The 19,012-nt window shown below is 35.5% G+C and overlaps 2 protein-coding genes across 2 annotated transcripts in view; both read left to right on the top strand.

The window, feature by feature from the left end:
- Positions 1–19,012, top strand: part of LOC142354744 (uncharacterized) — a 52,127-nt gene that overhangs the window by 10,785 nt on the left and 22,330 nt on the right. The window contains exons 7-9 of the mRNA XM_075407125.1: positions 10,243–10,433; positions 11,776–11,833; positions 12,309–12,481. Coding sequence (XP_075263240.1) covers positions 10,243–10,433; positions 11,776–11,833; positions 12,309–12,481 — 422 coding nt within the window. The remainder of the gene's footprint in view (positions 1–10,242; positions 10,434–11,775; positions 11,834–12,308; positions 12,482–19,012) is intronic.
- LOC142354745 (uncharacterized) lies at positions 1,235–2,764 on the top strand. The gene is made up of 3 exons (XM_075407126.1): positions 1,235–1,284; positions 1,654–1,830; positions 2,300–2,764. Exons 1-3 carry the CDS (start codon positions 1,240–1,242, stop codon positions 2,549–2,551), a joined length of 474 nt encoding a protein of 157 aa, XP_075263241.1. The 5' UTR covers positions 1,235–1,239; the 3' UTR covers positions 2,552–2,764.

Genomic DNA, 19,012 nt, shown 5'->3' with positions numbered 1-19,012 from the left:
TAACAGAATAAAGGGAAATGGGAAGAAAGCTGCCTCATCATCAGAAAGAAATGACTTAACACTGATGAAACCAGTAATTCCGTCGACTAGGCCGAAAGGTTTACAGATATCAATAATATACTCTAAGAATACTGGGAGCACACTCACATTAATTTTAAATCTGGCTCAGCTCAAAAATCATCCAAAAATTTAAGCCAACAACAGAATGACGAATAAGGATGAGTCAGTGACAGCATTCAAAATATTTCTGTTTGGAGAGTATCCACAAATTTCAGCAGAACGTAAAAGCAAACTACAAAAGAAAAAAACAAGGAAAGAATGGAAAAAACTTTAAAAACTTTGAGAAGTGGAGCAAACTAACAAGAAGGGTTTCAACAAGCTCCCTAGCAGCCAAAATGGAAAAATATCTATTAACTTACAACAGGGAGCGTTTATGTCTTAGTACATTGGCAAGCACAAATAAGCCTAACAAACGGTATTGAATTTAAGTTTAAATGTTTCCTCCTCAAAACAAAATTGCAAACTTCACACATGGGCAAATAGGTCAAACAAGGTGTTAACAGATAACACACGAGATCACTTTATTTGAAGCAACTGAAGACGACAAACCGAACCTGTCAGCAGCTGTTGCCCCTCACCACCTTGTCCCACCCACGCCCACCATCTCCAGAACACCCCACATTGCCCCGCCTGCCTCCACCCCTGACAAGGAATCTGTTTTCAAACTTTCATCCCTCGGTGGGTGTTTTGAACAGTTTCAACCTGATCAGTATAGTGACAGAGAAACTCGAAATATTTACTACATCTTTACAAAGCAAAAAGTATCGAAAGGAGAAAAATGAAAACTAAGGAGCTTTACAACTAAGATGGTTTATAATAGGACATTTGTTATTTTATCCCTGCCCGCCTTCTCAAATTCATGCCAGAGCAATATACACTAGCGAACTAATACAATGATGTAAAAATTGTTTTCGAAAAGATTTTCAGAACTCAGTTTTTTCGCAGCCAAATTTGAACTTTATTTCGTAAAAATGCCGGATTCGAACTTATTCTTACTTCGACGTTCAGTATAAAGTTTAAAATTAAATAAGTTCATAAGATCAAATAGTTAAGAGTAAAAAAGCTGTGGAATCTATCAAGTTTTGAAGCAATATATGGTTATAGATTTGATAGGGATAGAGAAAACAGATTTGGAAACAGAGTTGTGCTGATGCGTCCAATAACAGATCCTACAATGAGATGAATAGCATCACTCAACACAAGTACCAATTCGAAGCCATACAGGATAGAAATATAACTGAACTCAGTGCAAACAAAAACCATGAGGTTTTTCACTAACCATTTTCCAAAACAGTTCATAAATTGCAGATGTCATAGCATCTAAGGCAGAAATTTGAAAAGGCGTTGAAATCCGCGCGACACGCCATGGTCTACAAGATCATAACTAAGCGCATAATTGAGTTTCTTAGCGGGTTATATTCTCAAAATTGGATTAAATGTCGTTTTTAGATCAAACTGATGCATCGAAAATCAGCAGAATAACATTAATAGCTATCCCAAACTGAACAGAGGTCGTTATTTCGTAAAACCATTTCCTCTCATTTCTTTTTGTATCAAATTTTTAATCTTTTTTGCCCTGGTGTTCCCATCCAGACCAAGATTAACAACCGCAACCTGGAACTGGACCGGATAGAGATGGAGATAATGAAGCTGGAGGCAGACGAGGCCACCTTCAAAGACGTCTTCGATCCCATGCAGAGATTCTGTATGGACAGACACGTTGAGCCACTTCCAAAGGCAAAGAGGAGTGCTCAGATGACAGGACTCAAGGTCAGTTGTTCACAACGAATTCCAATATAGTTCTCACCTTTTCCACCAGAAGTTGTGGAATCAGATCGATTTTTTTTTACTTTCTCCAGACAATTACGCAAGAATTGCTACATGATCTAAAAGTTCTGAGAAAAATGACTGTAGTGCTGGATGGGCTAAAATATGCTGAAAAACTCAATTTTCACTTCCATTAACATTATGTGAAAATGGTCTAAAAGCCATTGGATTATGGACTTAATCAGTTCATTTAGGTCATTTCTGCTCCGCTCAATTTTTCCTGTTCAAAACCTCATATGCCTTTTTTGTACGCAACTCACCGTGAATTATTGCAGCCATAATTCTGTGCAATTAGCATTTATTTTTTACGCACAAATTACGCACAAATTTGCATTTATTTTTTACGTAACTAAATTACGCACAAATTTGCACATTAAATTGTTGGGAATTTTTAAAGAAGTTGATCTTTCAGGTGACACGAAGTAGTGTCTTTATGCCCGGAAATGAAGTCTCTAACAAACTAGGTCTGGAAAGACCTCCTTCGGACGAGTCGGGGGACAACAGCATTCCAGACACGTGGGTGGGAGGGGCGGGCGTGGGCGGGGGAGTGTTCGCTAGGACCAAATCACGTGACAAGCGAACTTCGAGCGAAGAAATACCTTTGACATTTGCGAAACGAAAAAGCTCGGCCGCTGTTATCAAACAGTCGGGCAAAAAGGATTAGATTTGAGCGATTAGAGCTAATATATTTTGCAGGAGAGAACTTTGACACCATACTGGCGATAATAAAACTAGTGGTTGAACTCAAAACTTGTTTCTTGTGAAAAGAAAAAACCTGTAATTTATTGTGGCGCTGTATTGACAAACTGGTCGCAGTTAAAACTGGCGAGGGAGTCTAGACAGTAATTAAAAGGAAAACAACGGCACAGTATATTTCGCCAATTTGATTAAAATCAATAATAAACATTGAAAAATATTTTGATTGGCACTGGTAATATGGATTACATTTTGGAGCCGAAGAAGAATTTAATGTGAGAAAAATATGCTGATTGCTTTGCAAAACGTTTGTTAATAGCCGCCCTCATCTTGTCGGTCGGCTATTATAGCGCTCCTTATTTTTTTTTACAATTCAAAGATTTTGAATTGTATTGGGGCGCTGTCTTTTTTTGCGACACGAAGAGGAGTATTGGTTTTTTTTACCGGAAGTACTATTCGTTCAGACGATGTTTTGACCTAAAAGCGAAAGTGAGTAAAATTGCCGTGTCAACTAATTTTTTCCGAGCGAGAGAAGTTTTTTGATCATGCGCTGCGTTTAGTGATTAATAGCCGCACAGCGATAGCTGGGGCTATTATTGGCCTTCTCTTGGTTTTTTTACAATTCAAAGTATTTGAATTGTATTGGGGTGCTGTCTTTTTTTTTAAGATCTGTTCACACATTTTCATGATTTTTGAAGTCAAATTGGAGCAGTGATTTTGGTCACGCCGAAACAGGAAATGGAGCGAAAAAGCGAGTGGTTTTGCGGCGTGAAATTTTATCGCTCTAATTTTAAAGTAGAGTGAGAATACGGTGTTTGAACAAAAATTCGCTTTATCGGTAGTGGTTTTTTGTTCACATGCGGCAATTTCACTTTGATTTTTACTGTTTTTTCGATTTTTTGGATCAGATTTTTTTCTAAATGGTTTTTCCAATCCATTCATAGTCCGTTCTAGGTCTAGTTTTCTGTTTAGTCAATGAAAATTCTTTGAATTGTACGTCAGGACTTGTCCTGCTATGTTTTTTTATTTCGTCGTCATGATTTTTGTTTCGACCATATGACGTCACAGCCACTTTTTGTTCATTCGTTCATGCAATTTCAACTGAATTGCATGTGTGACGTCATTTTTCGCTCTTAGTGGAGCGAGTTTTTTTGTTCATGCGCGTGATTAAACTTTTGGTCACACTTGACTTACCTCACTCTCAAAAATGACTTCCTCACTTTAAAATTGACTTTTATTTACTTTTATTCAAAGAGATAAGGTCAAATGGGTGTGTGTCACTCTAAATGAAGGTTATTTGAGATCAGCTAATAGAGGCAGCAATAACTTATACAGATTTTTAATCAAAATATAGCAGATCAGCCTTCAATGAATAGACGATTTTTTTGGTCTGTCTTTTTTACTGTTTTTTTAGACTGCCGATCTACGAATCTATTGCGGCTATTTTCTGGCAATCTGCCAGCTATGTTTGACTTTTTGAATTTGAAAAGTATTTTTTGACTGAACGGCACATACAGATAACCGTTGTTAGCCGTTTTTTAATTCGTTCAAGTGGCACATTTTTTTGCTTGTAATTTGGTTTTTTGTAGAAATAATTTTTATTTGTTGCTATATTGAAAAGTGAACCTTGAAAATTGATACCAATGTTTTGCAGAGAATGAAAATGCGTTTAAAGTTCAAAATTGGCACAAATTTACTGATTTTTTAGTTGATTGTTGGCTTTTTTCTAGTAATTTCTTCATTTTTGGATCTTTCAGCCGTCTTTTTGTACAAAAATCATTTAATATAGCGATTTCACTTTGATAATTCATATACTCACGCCTCTTTTCACCTCGATGTAATTTTGTTTTATAAAATTGTACATATGCTAGTCCGAATTTGGTAGTTTTTTTCCATCTTTTCTCAGTTTTTTTTGTATTTTGATTTTAATTGCTAGAACTGATCTTTTGTGCAATTTGAGGGACAATTTCGTTTCAAAAAAATAAATGATTTTTCGGCGTTAAGTTTTTGAAAAATTTTCATTGATAATTTTTTTCATAAATGCGGTCTAAATAATTCATTGATCATTTTTCGGCAGAATAGTTTGTTTGTTTGAATTCTGCTTTCTTCGTTCTGTTCATGAGTATGTCTCGGACGACTCAGTTTCTTTACTTTGTCTCGAATGCTGAACAATGAAATGTATTCCTTTTTCTTCATTTTTACATTTGACTTTTAACTTTCAAAAATGAAGAATGTCTTTTTGTTACTTTGTTCCTAAACTTGTGTCCACATTCTTCACATTATAGTTTGTGTCATTCTGAATTTGTCCTGGCACCTACAATTATATTCGTTAAGTCGATTTTTTCAGGTGTTAAAAATTGAATGATTTCAGCATTTTCGTAGTTTTTCTTCATTTGCTTGGTTTGCAATTGAATTCATTTATTATAAATTAGTCCTGAGAATTTGCTAGAAAACATATTCTAAAATTTCCGCGTATTACTTTTTATTGCAATTTTTTCAGGCCTTGGTATTGTTTTTAAACGATTTTTGCATTTGATTATTATTCTGTTGCTTGTCTTTCTATGAATATTTTAATTTTTGAATTAGAATGAAATCATGTTGTCTAGAATTTATACATCAAGAAAGAATTATTTGTTGTTTTGTCTTAATTGCAGTGATTAGAAATATAATTGTAGTTGTTTTCTGATTCTTAAATTTGAGCAGTCTTTTTTGAAAAACTTAACTTAGTTTCTTAGATTAATATGTTGTTTGCGTTCGCAATCTCTGAGATTAGAATCGTCAATTATTTGAGGGCAATTGATAGCCCTGTCAGCTCATTCAACCTATCAGTTTTCGGCCGTCTTAATTATTCTGTTTTCAAAAACATAAAATTTTGCTGCAATTTGTTTCTCTCGGTGATAGTGGTTTGAACTTCACCAATTTTTAGATCAGACCTGCGGACGTATTGGATTAATTGTTTAATTATTTGAAGTGGTGTCAGCCGCAATTGTGGTTTTTTGTGAAGTTTTTATGCTCGCAATCGATTTCGGAATTCTTCCGGCTAGGTTTTTCAGATCTGTTCACTCATTTCCATGAATTTTGAAGTCAAAATGTAGTAGCGATTTTGGTCTCGTCGAGACAGGAAATGGAGCGAAAAAACCAAGTGGTTTTGCATTGTGAAATTTTTTCGCTCTAATTTTAAAGTAGATTGAGAAAACGGTGTTTGAACAAAAATTCGCTTTCTCGCTACTGGTTTTTGTTTCACTGTGATTTCTGCTCAATTTTTTGGATCGAATATTTTCTAAATGGTTTTTCCAATCCACTCATAGTACATTTAGGCCTAGTGTATTGTTTGAAACGAATTTCAATTTCTCGCTAATGGTTTTTGTTCTCATGCGTTTTTTTTACATTGATTTTCTGTTTTTTTTTAATTTTTAGTCTGATTTTTCCTAGAAATGGTTTTCCCAATTCACTCATAGTCCACTCTAGGTCTAGGTTTTTGTTTAGTTAATGAAAATTCTTTGAATTGTACGTCAGGACTTGTCTTGCTATGTTTTCTTACTTCGTCGAAAAAAATAATGTTTCGCTTTACCTAATTTTGCCGCTTTTTCAACATTTTGCTTAAAATCTTTTTGACTTATCTAGGTTAGTGTCTCTCTTCTCTCATACTACTAAAAGTAATTTGGAACAACAGTTGCTCAGCAAAGCAATTCAAAACAAACATATTCAGTTGAAAAAATTGGAGTGAGAATTAAAACGGGATAAACCCATAAAATCCACTTTTAGATGCCAGCTATTTGAACGTCGTTCCTATAAGTCTTAGTTACCATCTCTAATGCTTATTGGTATTGATAGCAGCCCGTGTAGCCTCTCTCTATGAAACAGAAGTATGTTCAACTGTGAAATACCATCAAAAGAAATCGGACTTGAAAATGTTTTGTACAAAAATCTTTATTTTTTCAATATCTTCTATTCTTTCAATCCCAATCATGCTTATTGGAGTCAACCGCGGCTATTTTCCCGCAAACTGCCGGGTATGTTTTAAATTGTGACAAAGTATATGTGTGTTTTTCTGCCTAAATCAATGCAAAAACTTTGTTAGTGCATGAATGCATACAATGAGAGGACTGTCAACCTAATTGACCAATGTGTGGAAATTTAATAAGATTGCTTCCATGCTACGATTGTTCCGTTCAAGGCATTTAGAATGTTTACCGGAATTATTTAAAATGTTGAAGGGGAAGAACATAAAAACTAGGCGAAATTGACCTCAAAACATTTATGGTCCTTCAATTGTATGAGCCGTATCAAAACATAAAAAGTTGAAACTTGCACAAAACTGTGAGGATTGTAACGAAAAGGCCAAATTTCGTAAGTGAATGAAGCCGGCTGATAGAAAAACTGAAAAAAACAAGAATCTACAAATATTTAGGAGTTTTGTAAAAGGAATGGAGTTTGTTCCTATCAGTGTCTGCCAATTTGCGCAATTATTACATTAAATTTGATACAGAAGACAAATTATCTGACGAAATTTGTGTTGTACTAAGAGATTGCATGCAACTGATGCAAGCACTAGGAGAAAACCGAGAGAAATTATCATTACATCTGACAAATATTCACTTAGAACTGGTCGATTTTTTTAAAAAAAATTAACATTAGACAATCAAAATATATACCACGAGCACTGTTATTAAGTCCGAAAGGTCATAAAACCATAGAAACTGTTAGCAGTTTTAAGGACGCGGTATGTGTGAAGGCAGAAAAACGAGAATTCCATCTTGGTTAGTCCACTGCTAACCGACTAAATGTCATCAACTTAAAACAATTGTTGAACGGTTCCATTTTGAAGTTTAAGCTTCAACTTTTCTATCACAAGTTCTGAGTTTGCTTTTTATATATGTGGGAAATCTCAAATGTTAGATGTTAAAACTCTCATTAATCTAGAAGAGCTAAAACTGCCAACGCTGACACCACAATCTCAACCAAAAACTCTATTGGCGTATCAACAGTCTGATGGCTGGCCACAAAACACATTAGAGCCTTTCTTTGCTCGTTGTGTTGTTTCTATGTCAACACCATTATAGCGAGAGTAAGGTTTGGGACCTCTGTTGGTTGCAAACCCACAATCTCTTAATTGACTGCAATCATTTGCTCTCGACTGAGCCAACTGGTCCACACTGCGGGGGTCTTACTATGCTCTCTTATATTGAGCTGTCATTTCAAGCTCCATCATATGCTCACAACAATTTCACTAGAAAGAATACCCCCCTAAATTGTGCATCATATCTCTCCACTCTCAAGTTCTCGTTAGAGCGTTAAGCTGAGCCCATAGACTGTTAGTTTAACACGCTAGCGCAACAAACCCGATGCGGGGGACAAGTTGGCAAGTTTTTGCTTGCTTTGGCAAGTTTTCGCTTGAAACTGTTTAAGCTCATAGGATATTAGAGAGAATGAGGGAATAAGATTTATTAATTTTAGGAGTTTCAAAAGAGAGAAAAATATTGAAGATTTTAACCAAAATCAGTCGTACATATAGTCTGAAATAAAAAAAATAATATTTTCAGTGTTCATTTATTAAAACGCGATGTTTAAAAAATCAGGCGATTTTGAGACATGTGAGTGGGTGCTATTTCATAATTACATGCAAAATTTCTCTTCACTAGATATCGTTCACAAAGTTGAAGTTACCAATTATATTGTATATAAACATCAACATTTGACAAACATAGAGTTCAAAACTGATTCATTTTATTTTCTAAAATCGTAACTGCAGTTGTGGTTACAAATCTGTTAATTTTGTTTTCTTTCTGAGTTTTTTAATTTAAGTTAAGTTATTGAGCTGTAAGGTATTTTCTAAGTTTTTTGTGATTCAATGTCTCCACTCAGATTGTATCCGCTAGGAAAGATTCTGTACTCGCCCAATAGTTGTTCTCGATGTTGTTCCACTTTCTGTTTTTGCAAAAATTTTGTCAGAAGATCTGCTTCCATTTCATCTGTTTCATCTGTTGGCGTGTAGATTATATTGACTGAGTTGTCATCAACTCGTTCACGGATAAAATGATATTTCGTGTCGATGTGCATCGATCATTTGTGAATCACCGGTTTAGTTGCAAGCTTTATGCAACCCTGGTTGTCCTCTCCTATGGTTGTGGGCTTCCACTCTTCGTACCATAGTTATTTAAGAAAACCACGCAAGAAGATGGCGTTCTGAACCGCAGCAGCTAAACCCTGGTATTCTGCTTCAGAGGATGAGAGTGACACTGTTGGTTGCTTCTTGGCTTGCCAACTGACAGATCCCCCAGTGTATACCAGCTTGAAAATGTATCCTTTGGTTGATCGTCTATATTGACGCTTCCACTCCAGTCTGTATCTGTTTCGTCAACTAGAGTGCTGTTGCTGGTTGATGGGATAAAGAGTCTAAGAGATTTAATATATTGAAGGTATCTCAACACGCGCCTGCCAGCATTGAGCTTTGAAATGCTCAACAATTGGGTCATTCAAGAAGCGTAATAGGACATTTTCGTCCACACGATATCTGGACTAGTTCGCTTAGCTAGGTAAAGATGTGAAATATCGTTCATTTTAAACTTTAATTCTAGTGGACTTACTGCTAGAACAAACAATTTTTTTAATCTTTTTTGATTTCAGAAAAAGGCAGTAGTCATGTTTACTTCTCTCAAAATCATGCTGAATTAGAAGAGTTGAAAGCTCGGGATACCAATTTTTAACTGCTTGCTTCAGTCCAAATATTGATTTTTTGAGGCTTACAAAAAAACTTGTTGCCATTGCTGTCTAATTTTCAAAACCTATTGGTTGCTCTAGATAGACTTCTTTGTCTATTTTGGGATGCAAATAAGTTAATTTTAAATCCAATTGTTTTAAAAAGAAGTTTTCCATGGCTGATAAAGCTAGTAGAATTTTAAAGGTTTCAGGTTTTCTCGTGGAAGCAAAGGTATCCGAATATTCAGTTCCGTCAATTTGTTTGAAACTTTTGCTACATAACGAGCTTCAGACTCATCGATGTTTTCGTTTCAATCATGTTTGATTTTGTACACGCATCGGCCAGTAATAATGTTTTGTCCTTTTTTTGGGACTAAGTCCCAAGTTTCTGTTTCATTTAAACTTTCTATCTCTGTTTTCATCGCAGCCATTTGTCTTTTTTCCGATTTAACAGCTTTTTCATAATATATATAGTAAATACCAATGATGATCAAAGTAATTTAGTTTTTTTTTAACTAAGTTCGATCAAAACATTTTGAGATTACCAAAATAACCGCCTGTGAACATAATTTCAACTCGGGGAATTTTGTAAATGTGGGTATCTCTCTTGTTCTTTAAATAAACGTCTTCAAATTTGTTTGTTTAAAGAACAATAGTGAAAATCTCTCATTTTGATAAGACAACTCCAATATTGCTATGACAACCAAACAAAAATTACACCAAATTAGCCTGGTGTCACTCGTTTCAAAACACTATTTAAAATCCATAATCTTAAAAAAAATGGGCCGCAAAATCGACAAAATCGAGTAAGTATACTCATTTTTTCAGACATTGGCCACTCGATGCAAAATAATATTTTGTCAATTGGATTAAAACGAGAGGCTGAGTATTCTATAATTTGTTGACGGAAAGTTTAACCTTCTTTTGTTATGAGACAGTGACGTGTATTTGTGATTTGAGCCGCCTACTCTGAAAGAGACGTGCAAGCAGCTGCCTATGGCAGACGTGGAAGTGAAGTAGAGGGTGGAGTGGGTGGAGGAGGTGGTGGAAGGGTGGATTTCAGGAGTGAGGACGAAGTGTTGAGTTTCCTCCCATGCAATAATTCCTCCACATGTGGACATAACAGCTATGACAACACCAACAGTCGACATGTAATCCTTTAAAATACTTTGTTTGGACTAGTCTCCGGGTACGCATTGAGTTGAAACTCTTTTTTTGTTTGTTAATTGTAGAAAGAATTACATAACCGTATCCAGTATGATTGATTAACAACTACACAAGTTGAGATACGTGAAAAAACATGCGTATAAGGAGACAAGTTCAAACCAAATTACAGAATCAATATGAAGACCTATTTAGGGACGTATTTTGTTTTTATTTAGGGATTTAGGGAGTTATTAATGGACTCAACTTAAGACTTGATTCTGTTTTTTAAAGACTTATCTAACTTTCAGTGTTGTTTTCATAACTTCGAGCTTTACTGTACAAAAGGCGAAACTCATGTTAAAGATCAAACTTTGGCTACTACGCATTAGATTAAGATGAGATATTAGCTGATCAAAGTCAAATATGATCAGACTTCAACTCAATGATGTCCTTTTCCTTTGAACTTTGAACGCTTTATCTTTGCTTCGAGCAATTTTTATGTTGTGCTCATGAGTGGAATTGAACAAGGACACCAGGTGTGAATGAAAATCAGAAACAATTGTTTTCAGAATCACGGTTTTTAACCGCTCTAACTGTAAACAAAATGCACAACGTTTGATGAGATGAGTACTTTGGGGGCCAAGATCAAAGCATTTAGTTCAACACAAAATTGATTTCACAAGTTCAATTTTGTTATCTAATCCTGAAAAATTTTTACTCCTGATTAATTAAAAGTGAATAGTCCCAAAATTTGCTAATATGACGGAGTGAAAATGAAAGTCCAGTTAACAGTCATACTAAGTTTAAAAAATTTGATCAGTTAAAATTTTGGTAGGGCTGAAAACAACTCTAAGCACATTCGTTTTCTTAATCTGAGCAAAAAGTTTATGGCTGTGCTTATGAAATTTCAGTCAAGCATGAAAGTTATGAACGGTTCTATTAGACATTTAAACATTTGGAATCTGTTGAGAGGTCTATTGATATAGAATCTATTGATTTCTAGAATTCTTGATGAATTTGAACCCCTGTCGAAATCGAATAGTTATCTTGCAAGATCTTGCAAAATTCTTGCAAGATCTTGCAAGACGATGTATCGTCTTGCAAGATTTTCTTGGAAGATCTTGCAAGATAGCCATCGTCTTGCAAGAATCTTGCAAGATAACCCTTTTTCGCACGATTCATGCGAGATCTTGCAAGATAACCATCCCGTCTTGCCTGGGGAACTTAAAAACAGGCATTCATAATTATTGATTTGTTGATAATTAATTTACCAAAAGTGACGAAGAGCACATTTTTGTTCAGTTTGTTCCATTAATAATTTAGCTGACTAGATTTTGTTACTTTCAGAGGAAGGGACGGCGGTCATCTGCTGCACTAGCCAGCAGTGTATACAAAGGGAGAAAATGTAAGTTTACATTCATACTGATCACAAAAATCGAAATAGGGCCAGTAACGACTATCTTGGCGATCGAATTGATCTAAAGTGATGTGTAACTGATCTAGATGCATTGTGTAACACGTGACTGGAAAATTTGACCTTTTCTACATAGGACTAGCTCTCTTTACTTAAGAGGTGGTCATCGACGTCCTTTTCTTATTTTAGTTCAGTCCAATCGAACAAAATAACAGCAATAAATCTTTCATGAGGTTTGTCTGCAAATTAACCGAATCCAAAACTCAAGATTAAAGACTTGTGAGAACCAGCCAGTGCTTTGATATTAATTGAAATGTTTTTTTTTTAAAGTTAAGTAGTCATGGTTAGGGACAATGATAAATCCTCATCTCTCTATCTCATTTTTGACATAAAGCTGGCGGCCGTGTCAATTTGAGCATACCGGTAAGAGATTGTTCCAAGACAAATTAAGGTGCGAAAATTTTAGACTTTGTGACATCGGCTGCAGGAGGGGGAGGTGGAGGGGGAGGAGGGGCGATTGGAGGTGGGGGGAGGCGAGTGTCCTCCCCCGAGTGGATGCCAGATGATATCTCAATGACGAGGACTGATGGTCCCCAGGGCCATCCATTCGCTGGCAACTCTGCTTCTGGTCCACGCCAGGTCAGCGTCTGACATTAGACATCATCTCATGTAACTGTATATAAAATTTCTTTTCAAGACAGAAAGCATTGCGGAAAATTACTGTGGCACATTTTGCAGTCTTGGTCGAGAGTAAAAAAAATGAATCTACTCTCCATTCAATTTGTTCAACTGTTTCATCAAATAGTACTTGAGTTGATTCAATGTCATTAGACGACGTTAGAAAACTGTAATCGTAATTTAAGGGCCAATCAGCCTTTTGGCAGCTACTATATCATCATTATGCGAACAGAACCTGCAATGATGGACCGAATTTTAGTCTGTTGCAAACGGCTGCTCATTGTCCTTCAGGTTCAGATATAATTTGTGCAACCTGGTTAATTCCTCCTCCTTTTCAAGATATTGTTGATTAGATTTATTGTTAGACATTGACCCGTAAATTTGGAAACATTGAAACTGAAATTTTGTTTTCTTATTCGCTTATGAGCTCAAATTTTGTTTTCTTATGAGCTGCATTTGTTTGCTAGAATTTTAATATGTCACTGGCACATTCTAGAATCGGATCTTTTCAACTATTGCCCCCCCCCCCCCTTTGGTACCTACTAGAGAATCGCCACCCCTTTTGTGCTATACTTTACCACAATATTATTTGGCCTACAGTTTAGATAGCCGAATATCAGTTGAAGCGCAATTGCGGACCGCTGTTCACGGCCATGCCTCTCACGCGCTGTAGGATGTAATCCGGAAATCGCGGGTCGGTTATCGCGGCAAAGCCAACCGACCCGCCAGTCGGAAATTCTTTTCGCTTTGTATTCCATTTCGGCTAATTGCCCTAGCATGGCGCATTTTATTCTATCCAGTTTAACACAGTATGAGCATACACGGAAAGTTATTACTCGTCTCTGATTGGTTAATAAATCGCTCGCTTAAATTCTATTCAAGAATAGCCCCCCCTTTTGCAAAAGGGGGGCAATTGTTGAAAAGATCCCTAGAATCGAACTCCATGTTGACTTTTATGAGGGCTCTGCTCTTCCATCGTTATCGGTGCCTTAGAAAAAAGTAATTTCCCTCTCTGACAATTGTTTGAATTCCACTGTAAAGGTCTGTGGACCAACTGTCACTGCTGCTCACCTTTTTTCCTATTGTACTGGCAAAATTTTCCCAGAGTTTGCTTTGTACGTTTTTTTTACTGTCAATCATTCAATTTTTCTATTAATTATATAGGACAAAAGACAACTGTTTAAACTGCTGCTTCGCTAAAATCGGTTTCTCCGGGTCCAGAAACAAAGCTAACATACTTGTCGGAAAGTTTAAATTTTGGTTTATAAGCAAGACTATGTAGATGTTCATTAAGAAACAGAAAAAAGGAAAATTATCCTGGGTTTTGTTACTTTGTCCCTGATGAAGAAATTCTTTGGGAAGTTTGGGAAGTTTATTCCTCTTTTCTATATGAAATGGGAGCAGTTGAGAGGAACGCACTCGGTATTGTTGTCATGTAATCTTGCAAATTACAGGTTGCAGTCCTGGAACAAATATTGGTTTAAAAACCTATAAAACTTGAAGAAAGGTTACCTTAATGGAGACATCTTTATATTTTAGCAAATTTGTGTTGCCCAATTTTGACATTTGTAAAACCAAAAAAAGTTGACAAGTATGTTGGTTGTCATACGTACAGGAGCACTTCCACCTAAATTGATAATCAGGTCATTTTTCAAAATGAGATAGACCAAAAACTTTTTACCCAAACTTGGATAGCAGCTTGAAAAATTAACACAAAATGTTTGCCAACTCCAAAAACGTTTTGTTTTGTTCATTAAAAGAAACAATTTCGATTGCGTTGTCACGTTAATTGTAATTCTATCAAATTTGGCTGGGCTCTTACAGATCACACAATACGGGATCTCTTTATGTATGCCAGTCAAACTTGACAAAAGATATAACAAATCGAAGGCAAAGATATATGCCTAAGACCTGTCTGTGCTATAAGTCTCAATTTAAAATAGTTGGGGGGCTGAAAGTATTTAATTTATAAAAGAGTAAATATAAAATTACAGCTTACTAGTTACCAGTTGTGTAGTGGTGAAATGGAGGTGAACTGCTGGGCGATCGTTCACTTGGGTGTTTCTTCAGTTATGTTATTTGTCGAAAAAGAAAGTTATAAAATTAAATCTGGAATTATTTGTCTAAGTTATTATTCAATTTTGTTCGACTATTTTATTGTTAAAGTGAAGTTAAATTTTGAGAAAAATGAAAGCAGTTGTCTGCTGCTTGCTTCTGGGAGTGATTTCTGTCTCTCTAATTTTATTCCGTCCCACTTCGCTGAGAGAAACAATTAATTCCTCTCAGCTCTGTTTGGGCCGATAGGGAGCGAATCACAAACTCACGTTCATAGTGAGGTGCTTCTTAATTTTCCTATTGGCCGAGAAGGCAAGAGAATTAACTCTTTTTTATCTCACGGAGAAATTATTGAAACTCCAAAAAATAATAAAAATCTAAAAAGCTGAGAGCATCAATTATTGATTTCGTAGGCGCCTGTTTTCTGCTTTTCCCCTCTTCTAAAACCGCAACAATTATGGTTTTCTTGGGGGATTTTTATGAGACTCTATTGTCTTTTCCCCTGAAGCAATCTGCTTCATCTTTATTGAACTTGGGGGGGAAAGATCTGCATTGCAACTGTCAAAAGCAGAAGTAATTTAAATCAAAAGAAACTGTGGTTTTACAGGCCGCCTACGTTCAACAACGTACATTTTCTATCCTGGATATAAGCGAGGAGATCCAGGCCTAAAGTTGTGTTATTTAAATAAGTCGAACTGAGTTGTTTAAATACTTGTGTACTGGTAGTCTTAACAAGCGTTAGTGTTTAGCGCGCGTTGAAAGAATAGTTAATTAGCGCCTAAATATGTTCGCTCTAATGCGGGGTTAATTATCCGTTCATTTGTAACGGCTCTCGTAATACTACAGCTCACCCCGATTTTTAAGATAGAAAAGAAAATGATTAAAAGAAAGAAATATACTGCATCGTATGTAATTTTATTGTGCTTGGGACATGTAAATGAGTTACTACAGGTTCAGACAGTTATAAAATTAATCGCAAAGGGCGATAATGGTATGCTATAGAATTTGTCGCAAAGGGCGATAGTATCATTTGTATATAAAGTTTATCGCAAATGGCGATAGGTACAAAAGATTTGCAAAGGGCGGCGCCCATGTCAGTTGAAAAATTCAGGCGGTAGGATGACCGGGCTCGTTACAGGACTGTCGCCGTCGTCCAATATATCAAACACTTCCACAACTTCTTCAATTTGTATAGTCAGTTCCACAGGTGATGATGCCGCCATTTCCACAGGTTTTCTGTCTGTTTTCTTTTTGGCTTCTAGTTTGCGTCTTTCTTCTCGTTTATTTTTCCGAGTTTTCTTGTCCTTCAGTTTTCTTAATTCGCGATTTAGCTTCTTATTTTCAATTGCGAGCTTTTGATTCGCTGATGTGATTTCTAGATGTTTTTGGATGTACACCTTATTCAATTGTTTTAGATTGCTGTCTTCAGTCTTCTGAAGTTGTTTTGTAATCACATACTGACGTCTCCAGTAGTCATCGCTGGTAGTTTTTTTCCTTCTCATTGCTCTCCATTTTGAGGTTCTCAAATTTTATTTGCAATTCTTGTAGTTCCGTTTCTTTGATGAAGAGCTCTTGCTTGAAGCGGTTGTTTTCTGTGATGAGACTTTCCTTTCATTATTGGATTCCTATTCATTATGATAGTAGGACAATGTTCGTCGACCCAATTACTCGACAAACCTACCCTTTTGCAAACGAAGTAGATTGTGTTGGAGGCTACAAAAATGCCTACCAATTAGATATTGATAATGAAAATTCACGGTACCATTTGATGCCAGCACCTGTTCCTTTACAACCGCCAAAAATATTCTCTTCAAGAGTTATTAGTTCTTTTCCAAAAATTACCGGTTACGAATCGCAACGTGCCGGAATTTACACACCAAATCAACTTAAATCGTTTTGGGACAATATCTTGCATTCGGAAGCTTCAAAATCTGTTTTGACAAAAATTTCAAGAGAAGTTCTAGAAGGAAGAAGCATAGACTATTCTCAAAAAGATATCTATGCGTCGGCAATGGGAATTAACAGACAAATTTATCTAGATTCTCTTCTTTCACCTACATTTTTTACAGACCAGTTCAAAGGCACTTTTGGAATCATCACTTTTTATCTGAAAAAAATTGGAGTTTATTTTGCTTGTTTCTTGTGCATAAAATTCTTAACTGATGTAATCGTAACAATCATAAGAGCGTTCGAAATCCACAAAATATTCAACAAAACATTGGGTTTTTGGAAAATTCTATTAGTAGCAACATATAATCTTTGTATCTTATCGTTCTTTACACCGGTATTCTCTAACGAAACCAAACCGTCGGCCCCACAGAACAACAACCATTTTTTACCGCTTAGTAATTATCAACCTTACAGCACAATAGAAAAAACTTACAAATGCGTTGAGGATCAACCAAGAGAAAATAAAATTGATGAGCATTGTCATACAGAACATAATAAAGTAGAATACCCAAATCTGGCGTCACATCAACCACAACCACAAAATGATGCAACCATTCGAAGTGTGGTGGCACCTCCTTAAAGCTGTTAATAAAAAAATCATCTTTTTCATAAAAAATAATTTGTCTCAAAAATAAAAAAAATTATTTGTTTTAGACTCTATAAGTTAATCAATATCTTGTTTAGATACACCTCAAGGATGCTATGCTATGCAACCCAAATTCATAAAACAGCCTAATGCTTTATTCATTCAATTTGGACAATACACCGGACAAATATTATCATCAAGTATTTCCGATTTAAAAACTACTGTAACTATTAGAGTTGCATCCTTCTACTTCAGTGACATTATAGACTTGGACGTACCGCATTCAAATTTTCAATACTTGTCATTGTTAAGAGCCCTGATTGATGACACAATTACTTTTGTAAACATTGGAGTCGAATACAAAATTGTTTCAAAGCGTCTGAAGAAAAATTTTATTAGACTTTGACTTTTCCTGTAAGAGACATGTGTGGATTCCTTCCTTGCTTTTTATTTCTTATAATCCATTTTCAACTATGTAATCGCAACTATGTCTATCTAGCTATTGCCTGCACTCTTCCCCTACTTCGATTTTGCTTAAGTGAATCCGATCGATATATTATCTATAAATATCAATCGTTGTCAATAATCCTCTTTTCAGAAATAATTGACACACCCTTTTTTATCCTTTTTTTACATTTAAATACTTTTATACATAGTTTTGAAATGAACAATAAGTTAATTAACAACTAAAACGCTTCCATTAATGTACTTTTTGTTTCAAGATAGACTCGTTACAATTTATCAAATAAAGAAAACTTTTGAAGAAAATCACGGAGACATTTTCCCTCAAATCGTTATAAATTTTGAGTTTTGGGACACTTGGGAAAACGATACTGTGATTTTAACCCCTCATTCGTTGTATTGGAATTATTTCGTGTATATAGCACAATTCGACCCTAATAGTCTGCCAAATGAGCTAGATCAGCAACATGATTCATTTAACTAATAGAAACTTACAAATCAGAATCGAAAACCAAAATTTTGAGCTATTAGCCGTATACTATGTTTCCGCTATAAGTATAATGACTTTCGCAAAAAAAACCCATGACAAATATTTACAGACTTTTAACTATTTTCATTACTCATCCTCAGTTCGCCGAATTCACCATTTTTCTAGCATTCAAAGAGAACTCGGTATTTCAAGTACAACATCCAATCTACATTGCTTAGGTATCATTCTAAACTATGATATTTGCAGTTAACAATAAATTTGTAGAGTTTACAAAAAATTCAACGATCTTTTGATGCATACCCAATTCCTGTACCCACTATACTAGTAACGCTCAAAGAAATCCAAAGTGAAAAAATTTGTTTAATAAGTTTTAATCCTCTTTCAGTTCATTGGAAATTCTTCCTCTTTATTCTAGAAAAACCCAAACTGTGTACCTCACAATCTTTATTTTGAATTGCCGAAAAGTGATTCTTCAAAACGATTTCATTACTAAAGAATTGGAAACAATTAACAATTAAAAAACAGCAATGATATTCTCATACCAAAATTGCCTTATACAAATTCAATTTTTTGAAAAATCATTTGTGACAACAAAAAGCAACAGAGTAATCCCACAATTAATACTCCATTTTGAATATTTAAACACTTGGACTGATGGAACCATTACCTTAACACCATCTTCCCCCTATTGGACATTCTTTATAAATATATCCCAAGCTTTAAATGGTTCTAAAATCCCTTTTAATTTAGATCTTCTATAATGCTGTTCCACTTTGGTGAGCGCCTAGTCAAAGTAGAGTCCCTCGAGAGATCTTTCATTGAAACTTCCACAGCAGAGATTAAACCCTGTATAATTATACACTATACAGACTACGAGCGTGGATGCGAGGGTTCTACTCGAGTAACAATGGGAATGATGCACTGGGAATTCTTTCCTGCGCTCATTGAT

The sequence above is a fragment of the Convolutriloba macropyga genome, chromosome 15, assembly GCF_964194025.1.
Source record: "Convolutriloba macropyga chromosome 15, txConMacr16.3, whole genome shotgun sequence".
NCBI lineage: Eukaryota > Metazoa > Xenacoelomorpha > Acoela > Convolutidae > Convolutriloba > Convolutriloba macropyga.
The sequence above is the reverse complement of the archived record's forward strand: the minus strand, read 5'-3'. Positions and strand labels throughout refer to the sequence as shown.